Source organism: Lepisosteus platostomus, chromosome 6 (genome assembly GCF_059453375.1).
Source record: "Lepisosteus platostomus isolate fLepPlt1 chromosome 6, fLepPlt1.hap1, whole genome shotgun sequence".
Taxonomy (NCBI): Eukaryota; Metazoa; Chordata; class Actinopteri; order Semionotiformes; family Lepisosteidae; genus Lepisosteus; species Lepisosteus platostomus.
This window is the reverse complement of record NC_142616.1, coordinates 66063666-66084574: the sequence shown is the minus strand read 5'-3', so window position 1 is coordinate 66084574 and position 20909 is coordinate 66063666. Positions and strand designations below refer to the sequence as shown.

At 46.1% G+C, this 20909-nt stretch overlaps 3 protein-coding genes across 5 annotated transcripts in view; all 3 read left to right on the top strand.

The window, feature by feature from the left end:
* The first annotated feature begins 128 nt into the window (after positions 1–128).
* Positions 129–7975, top strand: nprl2 (NPR2 like, GATOR1 complex subunit). Of its 2 annotated transcripts, none has more exons than XM_088637022.1 (11): positions 129–388; positions 1490–1581; positions 2073–2241; positions 2796–2904; positions 3299–3435; positions 3565–3662; positions 4854–4890; positions 5047–5140; positions 6047–6164; positions 6888–7030; positions 7442–7975. In XM_088637022.1, the coding sequence occupies exons 3-11, from the start codon at positions 2080–2082 to the stop codon at positions 7507–7509; spliced, it is 966 nt and encodes a 321-aa protein (XP_088493148.1). In that variant the 5' UTR covers positions 129–388; positions 1490–1581; positions 2073–2079; the 3' UTR covers positions 7510–7975. The 2 variants fall into 2 exon arrangements, with proteins under 2 accessions (XP_088493148.1, XP_088493147.1); XM_088637021.1 differs by having other exon boundaries at positions 129–578.
* Positions 7976–8663: 688 nt separating this feature from the next.
* On the top strand, positions 8664–17820 carry zmynd10 (zinc finger, MYND-type containing 10). Its single transcript, XM_088637019.1, has 13 exons — positions 8664–8971; positions 9334–9442; positions 10008–10124; positions 10640–10693; positions 11008–11160; positions 11631–11719; positions 12107–12207; positions 13114–13286; positions 14867–14992; positions 15153–15274; positions 15941–16066; positions 16536–16654; positions 17437–17820. The coding sequence occupies exons 1-12, from the start codon at positions 8877–8879 to the stop codon at positions 16633–16635; spliced, it is 1365 nt and encodes a 454-aa protein (XP_088493145.1). The 5' UTR covers positions 8664–8876; the 3' UTR covers positions 16636–16654; positions 17437–17820.
* Positions 17821–17960: 140 nt separating this feature from the next.
* rassf1 (Ras association domain family member 1) overlaps positions 17961–20909 on the top strand; it is a 34889-nt gene continuing 31940 nt past the window's right edge. The window contains exon 1 of one of the 2 annotated variants that reach the window (XM_088637023.1): positions 17961–19166. The gene's annotated coding sequence lies outside the window, so the exon portion shown is untranslated. Of the gene's footprint in view, positions 19167–20364; positions 20523–20909 lie in introns of those variants that run through there. The other variant, XM_088637024.1, reaches the window with a different exon arrangement.

Below are 20909 nucleotides of genomic sequence, written 5' to 3'. Positions count from 1 at the left end.
ACACGATTTCCTCGCCTCCCCCTCCCCCCTTTTTTCCGGTGTGTTTAGCCCCGCCCCTTCCAACACAGCCGTTCGCCACCCACGTGGCAGCCCTCCTACTTCCTGTTTCCACACGTGATGCGGTGACCTCATTCGTACACATCGCCTTTCCGGTTCTAGCCCGATTCCTGCGACTTCGTTTGAGTTTCAAGACGCGCGAATAAATTTTGCCATGGCATGGAATTCAAACACACACAGACACCTACAATGATAGCGTAACACGCAGGTGTTTCACACCCCCTAACTAGGTGGCGCTCGCTGGTGCACTGAGGATTATATCCAGTAACACACGCTGCTCTCCTCGTTTGTTTTGGATGTAGAGCTGCTGTTGAGAAGCCCAGAGCGCTGGGTGGGTGTGCAGGTTTTTTTTGGCTCTTCTGTGCGTGACCTGGTGAAGATTTGTTCCTGCCGAATTGCATGCAGACTTCCTTAAACATTTTGCGTGCCGTTTTCGCTCGAGAATGGGGAGCAGCAGCCGCATCGAGTGCGTCTTCTTCAGTGAATTTCACCCGACTCTGGGGCCCAAAATCACCTACCAGGTTAGACTAAACAACATCGTTATAGTCAGTGTGCTTCTTCCTACTCTTCGTCGTTTCTCGCCAGATCGCTTTCTTAGCTTATCTTAGGTGGCAGGAGAGTGGTCTTTGTTCATGCCAAGGATTCTAGACGGGGGAAATAGCTAATGTCGTTTTATTCCCAACTACCTGATTAAAAGCAATGCATTTTATTACGACGATAGAGTCTTGGTGGTGTGTGCACCCTGAGGCACCGCAGACCCGTTACAAGACCTCCAGGTACACCGCTGACTGAAGCCTGATCTGGAATAAAATCCGCGCTCCAGGCGACGAGGACAGTCCGCGGTGTTCCGGGCTGTTAACGGCCTGGTCGGTGTCCCCAGCTCCTGGGCAATCTGTGGGATACTTCCCCTTGAGGTTTGCCTCTGCAAGACCTCTGAGATGATGCGAACACCTGTTTGCACGAAAAATGTCATCTGGGATAAGCCCCTTTGACAAATAAGACGTCTGGGGTCCCCCCTCTTTGGAAACTAAAGCGTAGAGCCCCTTTTCCAGGAACGTGAATAAATACTGGGGCAAGAATACGGGGTCCCCACCTGTGAAAATGAAGTTGGGGAACAAACTGCATTTCGTGTAGTAGATCCTACGTTGTACCGTGGGGGTCGGAACAGTTCCATAACACACGCTACGGGTAGCACACCAGCACTGTGTAGCCTGCACACCGAGTGTTTTCCGAAGAGGTGGAACCTGTCTAGTGTTGAACAGTGGAGGTGTGATTCCCGAAAGAATTAAGCTGACATTGACATTGGTTTTAATTTTGCTCTCATTGCGTCTGCTCCTTGTGAATGTGGTTATGGCATCTCAAGCACTTTTCACTGGTCTTTCAGCCATTCTGACAGGTCTGCTGCCCTGTGCCCTGTGTTCTGTTTGTTCAGGTTCCTGAGGAATACATCTCTAGAGAGCTCTTTGATACAGTGCAGGTGTACATCATTACCAAGCCTGAGCTCCAGAACAAACTCATCACAGTGTAAGTGTTTGCTGACAGCGTGGGCCCAAGTTCTGACGCCGATTGTGCGTTTTAGGTTTTCTAATCGCTGTAGAAAATGTTTTCAAGCTTTGTTTAATATTATTACAATAATAACTAATTCCTATAGCACCTTCAAAAGTATTATCTCAAAGCACTTTAGGGAGGTATAAAAAAAACAGTTATAGGTTATATAAGGGTAACAAATTACAATATAAGCACCTATAAGAAAGACAGTAGGTAAGACATGCCATTAGAAAATGGAAGAGACGCTAATTAAGTACAAGCCTTTCTGAACAGAAAGGTTTCGAGTCTAGATTTAATTGCCCTCAGGGTAAGCGGCTCTCTGATATATTTGGAGTTAGAATTCCAGAGCTTTGTTATATTCCTCTACCCTGATAGTACTGTGCTTCATTGCACTATATTGTGGGAAGAGATCCAGCAGTTATGTGGGCGGTGTCACCTAATGCCAGCATGTGTTGTGATTGGTGCAGCACGGCGATGGAGAAGAAGCTGATTGGCTGCCCAGTGTGTATTGAGCACAAGAAGTACAGCCGCAACGCTCTGCTTTTCAACCTGGGCTTCGTGTGCGACGCCCAGGCTAAGACCTGCGCCTTGGAGCCCATTGTCAAAAAACTGTCTGGATACCTGACGACACTGGAGGTACCTGCTCACTTCCTGCAGGCTCTTCTGAACTCTTCATTAAACGCCGTTCTCATTCTCTCATGACAGTCTAGGGAAATACCTAAATATTCAGCAGGGCATTTTACTTGCGCAAGTTGAGTACCTTGCTCAGAAGTGGTACGGCAGTGTCTTGCTTGGGATTTGAACCCGTGACCTTCCCTCTGGACTGCAGACATCAGCACTAATTCCTTGTCAACACTGCTGCAACTTAATGTCTTTATGAACAACTGACCGTACTGTGGTGAGAAATGTACTCAGGAATGTCTTGATGCTGAGGCCTGTACTGTAATTCAACTAGAGGGTTTTTATCACAGGGTTTTAAAATCTAAGAATGTCAAAAAAGAATAATTTTTGGAGAAATTCAGCTCTTGTGGAAAAGCTCAGTGGTTTGTTTTTTTATATCCTAAAAACAGTGCTCAGTGAACACGGGGCAAAAGAAAGATCTAATATTCAAGCAGGTGGCAGCTGTGCATAATCCTGTGGGTTTAGTTCATCGTCTGTTGACTGGTTTCGGTTTTAACCCTGTTTTGCAGCTGGAAAGTGGGTTCATCTCCAACGAGGAGAGCAAGCAGAAGCTGGTGCCCATTATGTCCACCTTGCTGGAGGAGCTCAATGCCAAGGGAGCGTGCACCCTGCCCATTGGTGAGTGCAGCTCCCCAAGACTGTCCAGCTGCAGGCCGGGCCATTCTCTTCATGCACCGATCAGCATCGCGTGTGTCAGTGTGAGCAAAGAGGACTGATTCTAAAGAGGGCCTCAACGGTGAAACACAAACCAAAGGAGCCAGGTGGAAACTATGTGGACAAGCAGTTAACACAGGGATTAGGAGGCACTTCTTTACACAGAGGGTGGTGGGAGTGTGGAGCAAGCTGCCCAGGCATATTTTTGAAGGCGATAACCCTGGCTTCTCTGAAGAAACAGTCGGGATCAATCAGCTTATAAGTACCAAACAGGCTGGATAGACTGCATGGCCTCCTCTCGTTTGTAATCTCCCTTCTGTGTCCTCTCTCTCTCTCTCTCTCTTTCTGGCCGCCGTAGATGAGTCCAATACCATCCACCTGAAGCTGATCGAGCAGCGCAAGGACCCGGCGATTGTGCAGGAGTACGATGTGCCCGTCTTCACGCAGTGCAAAGAGCAGTTCTACAGGTCGCAGTGGGACCTCACCACACAGCAGGTACGGGCAGATCCACAGTCTGGGGGCAGCCCTGGCAGTACAAGATTCCCAGGTTTCAGGCGCAGATCTTGTGGAACTGGTTTCCCGCGCACTCTTTCTCGCTGCTAAGATCAGCTCTCTGTGTGGCAGATCCTGCCCTACATCGACGGCTTCCGTCACATTCAGAAGATCTCTGCAGAGGCGGATGTGGAGCTGAATCTCGTGCGGATCGCTGTGCAGAACCTGCTGTAAGCGTCTTTTTGTGATGTAGTGCTGTAGTGAAGCTTGTGCAGCCCTGTGGAGATAGCAGTTTCGTCTGGTGAATATGGGCCAGTGTTCCTTAAGTGTTGGAGAAAGTTTCCCGCTTTCCCATAAAAGACAGTCAGGAAGTCCATCTCAGAAGTTTTTATTTCTTGCACATGGGAGCGAAACACACCGAGATGCTCGGTGTCTTTTTCTCAAAGCGATTAAACTAGAACAGTCGCACTTCCCTGGGTTTAGGAGATTGAGATAGTTCCAAGACCACGCACAACTTCCACTTCCCTGTTTGCAAAAGATAACTTCTTTTAACACAATTGGTTACTTAGTTTCGTCGCGCGCCTTAGTTTGGTTTCCTCTATAACACAGTATAGAGTTACATAGTAAATAGATAGATACTTTATTGATCCCGTGAGGGAAATTGCAGTGCAACAGCAGCTTAACACAGACAACACAGCCACAGTGTAACGAATGATACAATAATAATAGCACAATACATACACTACAATCAGTACAGTGAGGGGTGCACTAAAGGAGTTACTCACGATCCGGACACACAAAGAACAAACTAGAACAGAACAGTACGCAGAAAAATCGTATCACACATATGAATATAAATATAGATGTAAATATAGATATAGATATAAATGCATTGCACAGGTCCCTGGCATATATTGCACAAAAAACGGTTGTAGACGGGAAAAGAAAAAGAAAGAGAACAGATGTAGCAGTAGATGTGTAGATGCATTCAGTCCAGAAACAGGTCACTGTCAATGTTGCCTCTGCCCAGACGCAAGGTGGATGCGTTGTACAGTCTTATGGCAGAAGGCAAGAATGACCTCCTGTAGCGCTCCCTGTCGGACCGCGGATGAATCAGTCTATTGCTGAAGTTATATTCAGCAATATAGTAGCCCTTGTGTCCAGCGTCCTTTCGTTACAGTTCAAACCAGTTCTGTGTGTCCACCTTATACTGCAGCTTCAGCAGAAAAAGTATGTACAAAGTTCACAGAGACCCTCTCCACATTGGTGTACATAACTTAATGTCCACACAGTGGTACTGGTTTAAGTGTTTTTGTTAGCAGAAAATATTTTTTGGCTCATGGTTAGGAAATCTAATAGAGGATTGATTGCTCTCCTGCAGGTTTTGGGTGTCAGTATTAAACCTAGAATTCTTCCAACAGGTACTATGGCGTTGTAACCGTGGTCTCCATCTTTCAGGTGAGCAGGGGAGTTAAAAAAAAATCCATCTCCATGGTCATGCTTGGTTTTAGCAGAACTGACATTGATCTATTTGAGTCCGTATCTCATCATTTTTTCTCGCCAGGGCTTCAGTCCCCTTCTCGCCTGACACCGTGCTGTTGTCTTTCTTTGCAGTACTCCAATGTGTACTCCACGACACCCAAGGTTCAGAACCTGATGGATGACAAGTCAATGCAGGAGGAGTGCCTCGCCTATGTCACAAAGCAAGGTAGACTGGGAAGGGCTAAGAATGGAAAATTCCCGGGCAGCTAGACGTGTCATAATCAAATACCAGCTGTGGTATTGATTGTAAAGGATAGGGTATTTTTTAGCCTATCCCTCATCCCAAAGCTTCTTCTCCTGGTGAGTTTTGCAGATCTTCCACGAACGTCCTGGAAAGAAAATGAAATTTAGAGCATGCAGGTGCTCTGCCACCCTGGAATGGATGTCAGTCCATTTAAGGCCAAGGTGGAAAGGGACACTTCAGCACAGCTAGGGAAACATAGCCAGCACATTTCAAGGAGGTGAGGCAAAACAGGAGTACCTATTAAAAACCCGTGCAATTGCAGAGATAACATGCAGACTCCACACAGACAGACCAGAACTGGAACCTGTTTCCTAGTGCCGTGAGACTTTAGCACTCATCATCGTGAGACCCTTAGAAATCTTAACAGAGTAGTTTGATTCCAGAGTGGTTTTTTTTTAATTTAACACATTTTCAAAAATGCTATGTTTAAATCTCTAAAGTGTGCTGGTAGCCAGTGTAGCAGGGTCAGGGCTGAAGTGAATGAAATACGTGTCGCTTCAGATCGCTGTAGAAAGATGCAGTGAAGGATGAATGGATGTGAACTAATGTGTGAACACAACTGAGGCTGGCTTATACTCTCGTAAGGACTACATTTAATCAAGACTGTCACCCTTCCGGTTCAAAACCACTTTTGAACTTCCCCAATGGTCAGACACAAGAAAAGTTTGGAAAACACAAACTAGATACAAGTGAGACCTTTTGGCTTTTGGATTGCCAAGCCAGTTGTTAGTGTGATTTATTCTCGGCCTGCGTTTCTTCTTGCACAGCACGAATTTTCAAACATTTAAGTTTCTGTACGTGTACACACCATCTATATGCATGTTTTAGGCCAGAAGAGAGCCAACCTGAGGGATGTGTTTCAGCTCTACTGTGGCCTGAGTCCAGGAACTACAGTGCGAGACCTGTGCTCTCGCTACGCTCAGCAGCTGCAGAGGGTCGATGAGAGGTCAGTCGGTGCGAAAATGAAACCAAAAACAAGTAAAAAAAAAGGCAAATGTTTCCTCAATGAAAGTCCAAACCTTCAGTATTATACCACCATCTAGTATTCAGTTAAAATTCTTAAGATCTGTGCTTTTAACTTTATGTCCTGTTTTTAAGCTAAAAAACATAAAAAAACGTGTCGCTTCTGAATGGTAACGCACTGTATGAGTTCAATGCGCAGCGTAGATAATGCACCCTTCATTATCAACAAAGATCTGAAATGACTTTGTTCTTATCAGTGCTCTCCGTCCTTCACATCTTAATAGGTCCCTAAGAAAGGTTTACAAATAATAATAACAATTGCTTACACTTATATAGCGCTTTTCTGGACAATCCACTCAAAGCTCTTAACAGGTAATGGGGACCACCACCACCAAATGAGAGGTCTGGCCTGTTTGCTCATTAGTAGCTAACTCATTCAGGCATCCCATCCTGCCATTTTTTTAAAAAGAAACCAGGTGGTCTCAAAAACATGGCTGGGGGTCCTGTTCCATGCTCCCACAACCCTCCCGTCGTCCCGTTCTCGGTGTGTTAACCCACTCCACCTGGTGTCCGTCCGCGCGTGCCCCCCTGTTCGTTCGGAGAGGGTTAGCCCTCGGGGGGTCAGATGGGTGTTGACGAACCCGTGCAATCTGCCCCGATGAATGAGAGGTGTGTTCTGGGTGTCTTGACCCACCCCTCCCCTCAGGAAACTGATCCAGTTCGGGCTGATGAAGGGGCTGATCCGGCGCCTGCAGAAGTACCCCGTGAAGGCGACCCGGGAGGAGAGGAGCCGCCCGCCCCGGCTCTACACTGGCTGCCACAGCTACGACGAGATCTGCTGCAAAACGGGTGAGCCCTCCCCCCCACTTCCAGCTTGAGCGGAGGAATGCTCTTTGGATCGGGAGAGCTCTGCGGTACAATTCCGAATTGTAAGACCTCGCATACGACCGCCTTTGCCAACAGTTTTTTGGAGGAAATACGCTTTTCATCTAACGGCGCGTCGTTCGTTTTGTGTGTGTGTGTGTCTTTTCACGCTTGCTCGGCGGGATTGAACATTGTACGAGACACTGTAGCAGTGTACGCTGTAGTCTGATTGGCACAGGGCTCCTCGGTTTCCTTGTGCTGTTCATTGTTTTGCTCGGACGCCCGGCTACCAGCGGGGCTACATTTCGAGTGTCCTGGGTGGCGCTGGTAAGTTTGGACATCCCGCTGAAGCAGGTGCCTGGATGCGACTAACGCCTCGTCCCTTCGGGTCTCCAGGCATGAGCTACCGGGAGCTGGATGAGCGACTCGAAAACGACCCCAACATCATCGTGTGCTGGAAGTGAGGTGCTGGGGCCCCGTCTCCGTCGTCTGGAGTTAGCGAGCGGGTTTTTTTCCCCGGTTTTTCCCGGACTGCTGCTGCTGCAAAGGGACAGGGAGTGCAGAGCTTGTTTTTGTTTCTGCCGGGATCCCCCCCCCCCCGCACCCAGTTCGTTCGGGTTAATGGTCAGTGTGCAGCGTATTGGCAGCCAGCTGGGCAAGGGGTAGGAGAGGTCAGCGTCTGCGCCTCGGCTCTCGCCGTCCAGGGAGGGAGGACGAGGGGGCGGCTGGAAAGCGATGGAAACGTGGACGTCCGGAGGGTCATAAAATCTGCGTCCACGCCAGTGAAGACTGAAAGCTGCCAGATCCGCCATCGCGATGACGGATCTTTTGCTTGTTGTGGATTTGTGTCATCCCCCCCTAACCCCAGCCCCCGACATTGTGTACTAAAGTTTGATTTGAATGAATAAATTGAGTTTTATTTCAACTGTGTTCTTTCTCTGCCTGACTCTTTTTCCGAGTTTACCCCCGCGGCCGTCTAGTTCATCGGCGCAGGAATAAAACCTCTGACGGGTATCGGATTTCCTTCAGATTTCTAAAGGGTATAGACTGTATTTTTGTTAAGGAGACTTCCAGCGGAGGGAAAGGGTGCCCAGAACTTGATCTGGAGCTCTCTTGAGAATGCTGGACCAGTAACTGGAAGGTTCCCGGTTCACTTCCCAACATCGGATGTTTAGCGAGGTGCTCCATCTGAATTGCTCCCGCGAAATGCCATATCGACGGGTACGGATGACGCCCACATAAGGTGTTGGCGAATTAAGAGTCGTCTGTATAAAGACACGCCAGGCTTTTTGCGCTAGATCGATCCAATTCATCCATCCGTGGGACACCAGTCCATTACACACCAGGCCCAATCACACCAGGGCCAATTTTCCCAGGAGCCTACCAGTATGTCTTTGCACCGTGCGAGGAAGCCCAGGCGAACAGGGGGAGAACTTACAAACTCCACACGGGGACAGTACCCCAGGAATTGAGTCTGGAGTCCCATCGCTGCACCACTGTACCGTACTAAAACGCAATTCATTTCCTGTCGAGCATTTTTTTGTGTGTTTACCCTCTGTGGTAATCGTTAAGTGAATAGATCATCATTGCTGCACAGAGTTGCAGCACCGCTTGACCGAGACGGGCCGTCGTGCGTCGATCCGAGCAGCGCAGCACGCATGCGTGTGTTTCCCGGGTCGCCATGGAAACGACGGCGGTTGATCTGGCCGCACTTCAGAGCAGAAGGAGCAGCTGATAACACGGTCGAGTGAAATTAACATTTTAAACAGTTTTGAAGGCATCGGGCTTTTTATTTTTTTATTTTTTTTTTGTATTCTACGGCGTATTGGCGATGGAGTCGACACCTACGGTGCTGTTTGCCGGGGAAGCCGAAGGGTCTATCCGGAGTTTGGAAACTTTTCCACTCAAAGAGATCGGTTCTGCAAGGTCCGTAAAGTTGAATTAAGAAAAGACAAGGTTTCTGCTATAACCCTTATCTAAATAATGGAGAAAAATAAAAACATGAAACTACGAAATTCAAGATGCATTATAAAATAATAATAACAACAACAACAACAACATAAAATCATCAGAAAGTTTTCGACTGGAGGTCCGCGATGTGTTTAATTGTTTTGACCGAAGTTTGTTTTTGTTTTTTTATTATGTCGTGATCAGTGTGTTGATAAAAATTAAACTCTTACCTGAACGTTGCAACATCGTGTCAGAATGAATACTACTACTACTAATAATAATAATGAAAAAACTTGTTACCGCAGTAAACGGTTTTTGGGTCTCTGAATTTTTGGCAGGTGGTTCCGACAGCACGAATACATCGAGAAGCTGAACATGCAGGCGATCCTGAACGCCAGCGCCAGTCAGGACGAGTTTATCAAGGATTTTCTGGTGTCTCTTGGGAAGGTACAGTCTTTCTGGTCCTGTCGTGGGGTTCCGGGACCACATACTGTACACTACTGCATTGTAACTTTCTTAATGTTCTGGTGAACATTACATACCACATCATGTGTTTGTGGTGGAAAACGGAGCCAGACTGCTAATCCGTGTGTGTGCCTGTATTCATCCATCAGCAGAACGGGCTCAGCAGGATTGTGAAGGTAGCCAACACACGTACAGGTGCACAACAGCTGCAGCTTTCAGATATCCCCATCAAACAGATAGTGTGCGTGGCCAATATCATCACTGACTGTCATGACCACCTCATGCACAGTGAATCTGAGCTCCTTTCATCTGGGGCATTGATTTTCACTGCCCACGTTTTATTCTTGTGGCTATTCACCTGTTTAGTTTGGGTAATTGATCGTATATTTTGCTGTCTCTTGTTTGTTTATGGGTTCGTGTTGTGTCACAAGTCTTGTGTATTGTGTTACGTCATTTACCCGGCTGCACAGCAAATTTTTCCATGTGGGACAATAAAAGTAAGTAAGGGCTTCTACTCCGGTTTCTCCTGCCCTGTTTTCTTCCTCAGGTTCCCATACTGATCCGAGAAATGATCTCGGTGGAGATATGGAAACAGAAAGTGTTGCCCGTGTTGTGCCAGTTACAGGATTTCAACCCAAAGAGCACATTCCCTTTATACATGGTGGTAAGTGAGTGCAATATGTTAAATAAATGCCCCGGTAATAGGGCAGACATTGTTCACAACGTACTACTATAATGATAAGAACTGTAAAAGAACAAGTCTGAAAAGGCATGAAAAATCTAGTTGGCATTGGACCCTGTGCTCTGACGCCCAGCTTCTCTCTCCCTGTCTGTGTGTCTCATGAAGAGCAAGCTGGGGGTCTGCGAAAGGACAAATTCCTAATACAAGAAATTGTATATGGCCAATAAAGTGATCTTTTCTGATTAATTGCAATAGATACTGGACAGTATGTTGGCATGAAAGTTAGTGCTCTGCCTCACAGCTCACAGCTCAGTTGTAGATCTGTGTGCATGTGTATTTGCATGCATAAGCCTTGCTTTGAAACTGAGATCCCACCCAGGGTTCAGTCCTATATCTCTTCAAGGCTAGGGTTCAAGCTGCTTCAACCTTTACCTGGAATAAGCATCTTCCTGATAGTGGATGGGTTGCTTAGTGTTGACTTTTTAATGTCTTTACAGATTCATCACGAAGCCACCATCATCAATCTCCTGGAGACCGTATTATTCTACCAGGTACGTATACCGGATCCATTCAAACACTGAGTGTGTGGCCAGTGTCACTAGTGTGTTGCGCTTTACTCCGGTCGCAAAGGCTGTCCAGCTGAGACTCTTCCACACGAGTAGCGGAAATCAACTTTTTCACCAGGCACAGACCTTTTTTTAAATGCAGCACAAACATATATAGCTTGTGGCACACAGAGATAAAGACATACGCTGGTTAGGGAGAAGCGATGTTCTTGCGCTACAGAAACGAATCACTCTGTTGTCCATGCCTACAACAGCGGCTCTCTCTGCTGAAGTTGTAAGAACTCTTTTCTTAACTGCAGGATTCCTGCGAGGCAGCTGAGGAGTCCATTCTGGACCTGATCGATTACTGCCACCGCAAGCTGACCCTGCTGGCAGCGCGAGGCGAGACGGGGGACGTGCCAGCCAAGGACAGAGTGACTGAGGCCGAGGGCCCAGAGACGTCCTCCCTGCAGGTCCGCACCAGATCAGGGAGCTGCGGACCATCCACATGAGCCCGTGCCCCTCACTCATTAAAACACAGAGGCCGCGACGACTCCAGAGAACACAGTCTGAGAATCTTTTGTGAAACAGTCAATGGGAGTTTGTCACCTTCTTCTTAGGATAAATGTCAAAGAAGAGTAACAGGCCCAGTCCTTAAATGCTCTGGTTCACTTTCCAAGGAATATATAAGCGCATTAAAAATACACAGAATGTTAATGCACTAAATAATCTGTAATTTAAAAAAATGTTCAACCCAGACACCAAGGGTAAACAGGATATTGATCATAATCTTAATGATGAAGGCATATAGATAAGAAGATCAGCGTTAATGATGGAGGTTAAGGAGGTAGTTGTCTTTAACTATCGAGGCAGTTAGGCGTTCTAAGCAGATGCTGAAGATCCTGCATCTCGGAATCGATCGCCTGTTTTCCTTTTATCTCAGGAGCTGCAGAAGCAGAGCTCAGCCTTGGAGTTTGACATCTCTCTGAAGTCCCTCTCCGTCCTCCGCTACATCACTGACCACATCGACAGGTTTGTATTCACTCAATCTTCGTAGGGGCTCGGTGTAATGAACTGGACTCTCCAGCTGAACTGAAAGATTGATTGATTTTTTTCCTTAAATCCTTATGCCGGGAAAAAAAAAAAGTCTTAAGTATTAAAATAAAATCTCAAGCCATCGTCCCAGAAGAACTCAGTGAGGCTGTGTTGTTCCTTTCCCCTTTCTGAATTTTGAAGTTTGCCCTTCTTTATGTGTTCTCAGTAACTATGCCTTTCAGTTCATTTCCCCACACTTACCAGCGTCAATGTTCTCCTGGGACGTGAGTGCTGTACCGTATTGTATTCCCATAGGCCATGAATAGGAGCTTGTAATCACTGGACTTGACAATAGGAAATTCCTGTGCTGTTTCTCCCCTTCAGTTTAAGCCTGAGCGCACTCACAAGACTGCTGAGCACCCACAACCTGCCCTGTGTGCTCGTGCATCTGGTGGAGCACTGTCCCTGGAGCCATCGCAAAAATGGTAACATCAAAATTCGGAGAGGAATATACTGTATATTCCACTGCCACATATGAACAGAGGTTGTTCTTTGGCAGGCAGGCGTACCGTGGAACGGTCTCGAAATCGGTAGAGATTGTGCACAGAAAGTGGAGATCTGTGTAGTTCTCTGCAGCATTAAATCAAATAAACTTTTATGTTCACTGAAACGAGCTCACCTCCCACATTTAAATTCTAGTCAAAACAAATACTGGGTATTGTTATACGCTGTCCTTCCTTTAAGGAAAATACTGTGACTAATTGTATATGAATTAATTAACAACCCATTTAAACGAAACAAAATGCCATTGTAAGAATACAAATGCACTGTTTGTGATTGAACATACAACCCAGTTTTGAAGAGACAGAATAAAAAGTGCATTCCAAAGCAGTTTTATCAAATGTGCCGATATGAATGTATTCAAAGGTAAGTGTTGTTAAACTTGAAAGATGGTCTAATTATGTAATCAACTTAAAAAATAATTATACAACCAGCTTAGCCAGTACATTTCATTCTACTCTATTTTAGCCTAGCAACTACGGTGCAAAAATAAATATAAGATAGTTAAGGGCATTAAAGGGTCTAAACCTTTTCATCATCTACTCCAGTTTTGTTTTGATACAATCTTATAAAATGGGTAACTTGTAAGTCTCAGTGAATTTCATTTTCAAATACGATCAATGCTGAAGCAGGATCTGAAAATAAAATCCTTCCAAGCATACTACAACTAATTAACTATGTGGGATACAAGTTGCCCTACATCCTGTTCTGACTAACTGGGGTTTTCTGTTATTTTAGACACTCGTTTAAAAAAATATATGACAAAACCTTTGGTGTTAGTGTTCACTCATTGTATTGTATTGTACTGTACTTTTTGTCTCCCTCTACAGGTGAGCTGGAGAAGTACATGGATGGGAAGTGGCATCAGATCCCCAGGGAAGACCACCTGAAAATGACCAAACTGGATGGGCAGGTGTGGATTGCTCTGTACAACCTGCTGCTCAGGTCTGAGTGTCAGAGGAAATACGACTTCAACAGCTTCAACAAGACCCAGCTCTTAAAGGTAGAGTGACCCCATCCGTTATCTAAAGCAGCTTATTCCCAAGAACTATCATGGCAATCCCTCTGCCTATCCTGGAAGCAGAAGGGGGTGCTACATCCGTGATGGGACTGCTGTCCATTGCAGGACACGCACATACCCAGGGACAAGTTAGAGAGTCCTTGGGAGGTGAGTGGAAGTCGGACGGTGATAACATGCAAACTCCACACGGAAGACTCCCCAGGAGGAAAGTGAACAAAGGACCCTAGAACTGTGAGCCACCAGCTAGCCACCATGACACCCAGTGCTTGGTAATCACTCTTTAATTGAGGAGCCAGTCCCTCTACATGTGAACAAAACTGATAAAAGTTAAGTTCTGCCCCAAGTTGTATACATCTCTTTCCAAAGGCAGTGCTCAGCTTTTAAACACTGGCCTGACACCTTTTAAATCCTAAAAGGCAAGCAAAACCTGAGTCCAGCAATGAACCTTCGGGAATGACCTTTGGGCTGTACAGCTATGTTTGCGTACATTGTGGTACAGATAATGCTTAATAGGTGTAGTTTAATCCCAAATTAAAATGAATAGCCGGACACTACACGATAAGCAATCTTGTTGAGGATCATTAGCAACATACTGTAATTAGGGTTCAAGTCATGCCAGGTAAAAAAAGCTGTTTACTTTTAACACAATAAAAACTTGGTTTGGCAAGACCCACGGTTTAATAGAAAACAAAGGAACAATGCATCCCTTAATGATATAGATCTGCTCCAGCTGCCTTCAGTTTCCAACCACAGTGAGTTTAAATGAAGAGCACTTAAGAGGGATATCGGAGTCTGCCATGCGTCTCGCTTTCCCTGAGCCGTCTTTTCACCGTGACCTGTTAAGAGGAACTCCGCTAGATTCCCAGATGCCTTTTCCGATTGAAGCCACTTCCCTTTGCCTGTTTTGCTTTTCTTCTTTTCCAATTAAAACATCCTGTCAAGGTGTATAAAATAACGAGCTGGGAAGAGCCACTGTGCCAGAGGGCAAGCAAACAACAAAATCAGACACGTGGACAGATTAGGAAGATGAAAGCGACAACTGTGTGAATTCAATTTTACTTTTTTCATTTTTTAAATGATTCAAAAAGCTCATGAGCTTATAGAAATTATTGTTATATAGTGATCAGGGTGCCTGCTCGTTTCAATATACCCTAGTCTTAAAAACATGCTTTCTGTGGTTTGGTTTTAGTATAAATGGTGATAAAAACGTGGTCATTCTGAAAATCCCCTCATGTACAACATCTTCCTTTCACTGGCCTGGTATATGTTTTTGCCTTCCACCGGCTCTCACCTGCGGTGTATACACAGGTATATTTATATGAGTATATATACAGTATTTAATACATCTTCAGAATCACATTCAGTTAAATACTCTCCAACACAAAATGATATAAATTCTGACACATGGTGAGCCGTGGTGTAGCTAAGTGAGCAGAGCAGCCATGTGTGATGCAGTTCGCTTCAGGCAAGCGCAGATAGTGGCTGCTGTGTGTTGTGCTCTGGTTACTGTAAGCGCAGGACCTGTTTTGGCCCGATCCTGATGTTTGTGAGTGTATTCCCAGCTCCGTGGCTTCCTGACCGAGGTACTGATTGACCAGCTGCCCAATCTGGCCGAGCTCCAGCGCTTCCTCAGCCAACTGGCCATCACTGACCCCGCACCCCCTAAGAAGGACCTCATTCTGGAACAGGTAAAGCACCGCATTATAAGAACTAGTCCCCTACCAAGCAAGTGAGTGACTCCTTTCTGCTTGACAAGAAGGCATCAGTTCACCTACTGTGTTCTTTAAATTGCGGTGATGTTTCTTCCTTGCCTGTTCTTTTTTTATTTCACCATTCCTTGATCTGTAGATCCCGGAAATGTGGAATAATATTATGAAAGAGAACTCTGGGAAGTGGCAGGCCATTGCTAAGTACCAAGTGAAGCAAGCGTTCAGCCCCTCTGAAGAGGACCTGAGGCAACAGGCACACAGGTAAGGCAGAGGGGCAGGAGTGTGAGGACTTTGCAGAGGGAGAGTGCAGCCTACACAAACATGCCTCAGTTTATGCAGCAGCATATAACTGTGACCTGCCACTGAGATCTATAGGGGGTAGTGCCCTAGCAGAATAAAAGTACAATCAAAGCATTTGTCTCATGTGTAAGAAAGGGCATCAGCAGGTACTTGTGTGATAAGGCTTTCTCCTTAAACACTTGATTTGGGTCTGAAAGAAGAATGTTTAGTACCAAAGCTGTTCATTGTGGTGGTGATGGTGGTGGTGGGGAGGGGTGTTAATTGGGATAAAGGCATGTGCTCTCTTGACCAATTTACCCCCTGGCACAGCTTGCTTACTAAATATCTGGAAATATTCTGAAACACAATTACTTCCCCTTTCAGAGCCACATGTAGTATTTAATGATCAAGTCAAAATATGACACAGATGCTTACTTTATTCTCCCAGGCACTGTATTTCTTACCCCATTAAGGACATTTGTATTTATTAAGGGCTGCTTAGAAAAAGCCTTAGTACTGTATGATGTAAATCTGGAGGAGTGCGCAAAATCCTTGAGAAGCCACTCACCTCGAAGATGCAGCATCTGAGGTGTAGGTAGAGAGAGATGTGTCCTTCCTCGCGTCACCTTGCCCTCTCTCTCCTGTCAGGCTGGCCCAGACCTACAGTCTGGATGTCATGGAGAACCTCATCCCTGACAAACCCAAGTGCGGCTCCTGTGGCTGTGAGGCCGCCAAGCGCTGCTCCCGGTGCCAGAGCGAGTGGTACTGCCGCAGGTGAGACGCCCCGTCGGGGGAAGGCGCATCCTGTAGCAGCCCGCGGGCCTAGACAATCCCAGAGTGCTGTGCAGAACGAAGAGCAGCTGCAGCGGACCCAGTGTGACGGTATCGGCATTTAATACGAAGGCCCACAGTCATGACAAAACCCTCCGGCAGTGTGAGACTCCATTCAGTGTTTGTAAATAATTACTGGACAGTATGAAAATGGGTGGGCAGCCAACCTTATGTGGCTGTATCCCTGCTTCAAAATATTTTAGAAAGTAGGAAGAAAGAAAATTTGGCTTTTTTTCTACTGCATGGTTTTGTAACACTGAGTTTTTTTTTATTTCCTCCCCTCCCCCCCCCTTGCATGTCTGTTGCAACAAAAAACAAATGCAATTAGAATTGGCACCGGCCGAAATCTTCTAATCTGGGTCCCCTAGTATTTTCTAGACTCGCAAGGCTAACCTGTTTTGTCTGCCTGCAGGGAATGTCAGGTGAAACACTGGCCGAAACACAAGCAAGCGTGTGAGCTGATGGCCGAAGCTCTTCACAGACTCCGGGGGGACTTGGACGTCAAGCCGTAGGACTCGAGAAGAGTCAGCAGTGGGTCTAACAGGAAAGACAGCCCAGACTGAACTGAGGTTTTAAAGCACAGGGTCCCAGCAGTCTGCCTGACATGCCCTTCAATATACTGTCAATGTCAATGCAGTGCTAAAACTAAATGAGTGGTGACATTGGACAGCTATTGGTGTTCTGAGAACATTCATCTATTGTTGCACTGGTTTCAGCTAAAACTCCTTTTAATAGTGTCTAAGTCACATAGCTTTGATTGCTGTACATTTATTAGTAAACTCACAGTAGCACAATAACCACAAGCTCACAAAAATAAAAACAAATGAGGGCGTTTTTGCAGCAGAGAATTGGGGCTTTACTTGTGATCCAAGGCTCCCTGCCAAAGATTAAATGCTAAACAGACACTGTGCAATTATCTACTACATCATGGTGTTCGACATATCCCTCCCTCTTTGGCTGATCAAGATGTGTTATTTGTATTCTTTCCACATGGGAACTGTCTGTTGCTTACTCGTGTCAAAGGACAGGAACATTGGCTCGCTTGTGACATACAGTACATGACATCTCTTCTAAAGATTAATACACACGTCTTCCTTGCTCAGATGTCAGCATGTAGACACATGGCAGACATACCGGTTAAGAAATGGGAGGAGAACATCCATCCAACCCATTTGTCTAAAAGATTCTCAGTGGTTTAACTGGGTAATATACCGAAGGCCATGTTTGCGCAGTGATGGAGAGGCTGTTGCACCCTCTGCCAGAAACCACTAGATGGCCAATGGCAGTAGTTTATTGTCTGTTTGCTATTTCAGATTAAAAGCTCGTCCAAGATCTTCTCTTCTTCAGAAACTCTGGCCTAGAAATACACACTTGTCTGATTGTGTCTGCGTGCGTTGCTCTCACTGGAAGCTGAACGATGGTGTTACCTCACTCTTGCACATCTGGAAAGAACTGTTCATAGTCTCGGGAGGAGCATCAGCGATTGCAGAACCAACCAGAGGACACAAGAGCTCTACACCGAATCCCTTGGCCATGGTGTAGCATGATTGTGTATATATCTTTGTGTATGTTGTGATACTACAATGTGTACAGTTTGGTGTTTACTACACCCTAATGGAACATGATTACCTGTAAAACATCTCCCTGTAAAAAGAAACTTCTAACATTGACAAGTAATAAATAACTTTCATGCACTAGTCAGGGGAAGATATTTAACTTTTGCATCTTCCTGAATGTTGTTCTCATTCCCTCCAAAAAAAATCTGTTTCGTTTCTGACCGCCAGTGTTTATTCCAGTATTACAGTATACGGACGGGGCGATGTCTTTCGCTATAATTTGTTGTGTGTGTTGGGTCTTTTTGCTGACACTTATTTGACACCCCTAATCGTTTATTATAGCTGGTTTCAGCGTGTAAGCGGTAAGACGTTGCAGGACTAAACCCGTTACCAGCACCAGCCCGGGAATAGTTAAAAGTACAGATCGTGTGCCCAGCGCCCACCCTCGGGTACAACCCCAGGACGAAAAGTAGGACTTGATGCTTAAGGTGGAACCTCGTGGAAAACCCTTTGAAACATCATTGCTTTTGCAGATGGCTTGCATTCGACACCAACAACCGGGCTCTGCGCGGTCTCCGTATCTCGCACATGAAGGCTTTGAATGTTCCCCCTTCTCGCTTTTTTTTCCCTTTCGCAACACGTTGCTGAGACGGGACACCACACCTCCTCAACCCACTCTCTCTACGGAAACTTCAGCGGATTCCTTCCAGCATAACAGCGCCCGGCAGATCGCGCCTCGCCTCTCCGTGTGACCGCCGCGACAGCTGCGCCCAGCTCCGGGCTGGAGCACATGAAGACGGCTGCTTGTCTCTCCGGGCTCGTCCGTGCAAGGTTTCGACTTTTTTTTTTTTCGGCTGTCCTGCACGGAGGAGAAAATAAAATCACATGAGCGCGGGCAGAAAAAGGGGGCAGAGCTTTCGGAGGGAAAAAAAAGGGTCTCTTTCGTCCGTGTAGCGTTCTTCTGCTTGCATCTACTTTTCGCGAGAGAAAAACCGTTCGTTCTCCGTGTTTCAAGACAATTACTCTCTGTCCTCCTTTCAAGCACCAGCTAGACAGTGCGTGGACAACCGAAGGACCGTATGAAGCTGCCAGACTTTCTGAAAATTCCCTGGCGGTGTTTTAAACCGAGAAGCTCGTCCTGCTACAGCGTAGCTGCTGACAAGCTGCGTCTGTGGTCGCAAACGCGTTTAAGGAGTTAACTCGCTTCGCTTGCTCTCTCTTGTTAGCTGGGGAAATGGACTGCGTTGAATAAAAATACATCTGTGGCAAACTGTGGACGACTGTTATCTTTTTTTCTTCTGCTCCATTGCGTCCTTCCAAGGTTGCCGGCGACAAACACGAACTCTTTTTTGTTTACATAATAACGGAGGATTAGTATTCCAGATCACGAAGGGCATTTTAAATTGCTGCAGCGTTTGAAACTTAACAGTTTTTGTTCCACTGTAGCCACGCCTGTGTGTCGGTGACCTAGATCGAGTCTTGCCTTGGTAAGTGGTGTGTCCCAGCTTACATCTTTACATGCATTATTTATTTTTCGAGGACGACGTGAACGCGACGTGTATTTTTTTTTACAAATCACGACGGTGAAATATATATATTTTTTAAAAGGCTGTTGGAAGTTCGTGGGTTACCCAGCGCTTGAAAACAAGCGGGCTTAGTCTCGGGCAGGCGATGCACAGAGAGGTCTGAACTGATGCTGAAGACTTCACACTATGAAAGCGGGCACGTTGCCGGGGTTTTATTTCGGTCACGGTTGTAGGTACAGTTGCAAATCCCCCAAAAATCACAGCTCCAGACAGAACGTTATATCCGAGTGTAAACGATTTTTTTTTTCAGGGAACAGCAGAAGTGCGATTCATTCCGAAAAGTAGAAGTGGTCGTTCCGCATTTTCGGGTCAGCGTGTTGTCCTGAGCGGTGCGGAGGAATGCCCCAGATGGGGACAGCTCTCGGAGGCATCGTGAGATAACGTCCCGCAGCTTCACCCAACTGATTCCCTTCCTCCCGAAGGGATCATTGATTTCTTTTCGCGTTTTACATCCCGCTCAGCGGGGAAAAAAAAAAAAGTTTTTTAAAAAAAAATTATGACCCGTAGTTTAAAATAATGTGAGCGCCACAAAGTGTTTTTTTTTCTCTCGTGATAAAATTCACATGAACGAAGTGTAGCTCGATCTATCAGCGCGGTGTCCCGGTGTCCTCATACCGCCCGCACGGCGGGGAGATGGGGATGTTTCAGCATCTGCGCTTGCCCTTTAAAAATCTGGGATGCGCCTGGCGTTCAAAATGCGTTTCCCACGGAGGGGGCCGCTTCTGTCCGGAAGAAAATAACCGGATTGCACCCAAGCGGTTAAAATAAAATAGTCGAAGCTCTGATAACGAAAATCTCCAGAGTGCGCGGTGGCTCCGTGCATCAATAGAGGTTTTACATTCACTGTTGGAAGCTTTTTTTTTTAGAATTTGCATTTTTAAAAATGTGTGTGTTGGGGAATAAACGTCTATACGTTTTTATACTAGTGGCGGAACTGAACGGTTGTTTTTTTTTTTGCACCAGCTTGTGAGCATGCTTGTCCTACTTGTACAGCTCGGACAGGCTCAGCCATGGGCGCCCCCCACTGTGGGGCCTGCGTGGCCCTTGGAGGACTGTCACCCCCTCTTCTGTGCTCTCGGCTTCCCGGTGGCGTGGGCGTGGGGCGCGTGAAAGACGCGCGGATCAAGTCGGAGTTTCCCGTGCGCGGAGCGGCGCGCAGGTGGCACCGCGGGGCGCTGAGACGTCAGAGCACAGATCAGCAGGGCGAGGGCGATTAAACTTCGACCTGTTCAGCACTTGTTTTGGTTATGTCCCAGGGTAAATATGTTCTGGACTAAGTTGCAGACTCGTATTAAAAAAGAAACCAATATTGATATTTGTTTTGATGAAAAAGATGTTAAGTTTCAGCCCCATCGAAAACACTATTAAAATTTCGTTTGTAATCAATTTAATGATTATAATGGCGCGTTATTATATACATAACATGAAGTGGCCTGGGAAGAACCCTTTGGGCATTTTAAAATGGGTGTAAGGGGGTATTTGCAGACTATTTCAAAGTGCAAAAATATGAAAGCGGTGCGGACCCTATTTTTATTTAATTTGTTTAATCATAACTTGAATTAATGTAGTAATATGCACCCCTGACGATCTCTTTGTCTTGAATTGTTATGTGTCCTCTCGTTTGTATTGTAATTTTTGTTATTC

Coding starts and splice junctions, on each gene's coding strand:
- nprl2 (XM_088637021.1), top strand. CDS start 501: ATGGGGAGCAGCAGCCGCATCGAGTGCGTCTTCTTCAGTGAATTTCAC. Junction 2,242..2,795: donor GATACCTGACGACACTGGAG/GTACCTGCTCAC, acceptor CCTGTTTTGCAG/CTGGAAAGTGGGTTCATCTC. Junction 5,141..6,046: donor CGCCTATGTCACAAAGCAAG/GTAGACTGGGAA, acceptor TGCATGTTTTAG/GCCAGAAGAGAGCCAACCTG.
- zmynd10 (XM_088637019.1), top strand. CDS start 8,877: ATGGAGTCGACACCTACGGTGCTGTTTGCCGGGGAAGCCGAAGGGTCT. Junction 9,443..10,007: donor TTCTGGTGTCTCTTGGGAAG/GTACAGTCTTTC, acceptor TTTCTTCCTCAG/GTTCCCATACTGATCCGAGA. Junction 11,720..12,106: donor ATCACTGACCACATCGACAG/GTTTGTATTCAC, acceptor TCTCCCCTTCAG/TTTAAGCCTGAGCGCACTCA.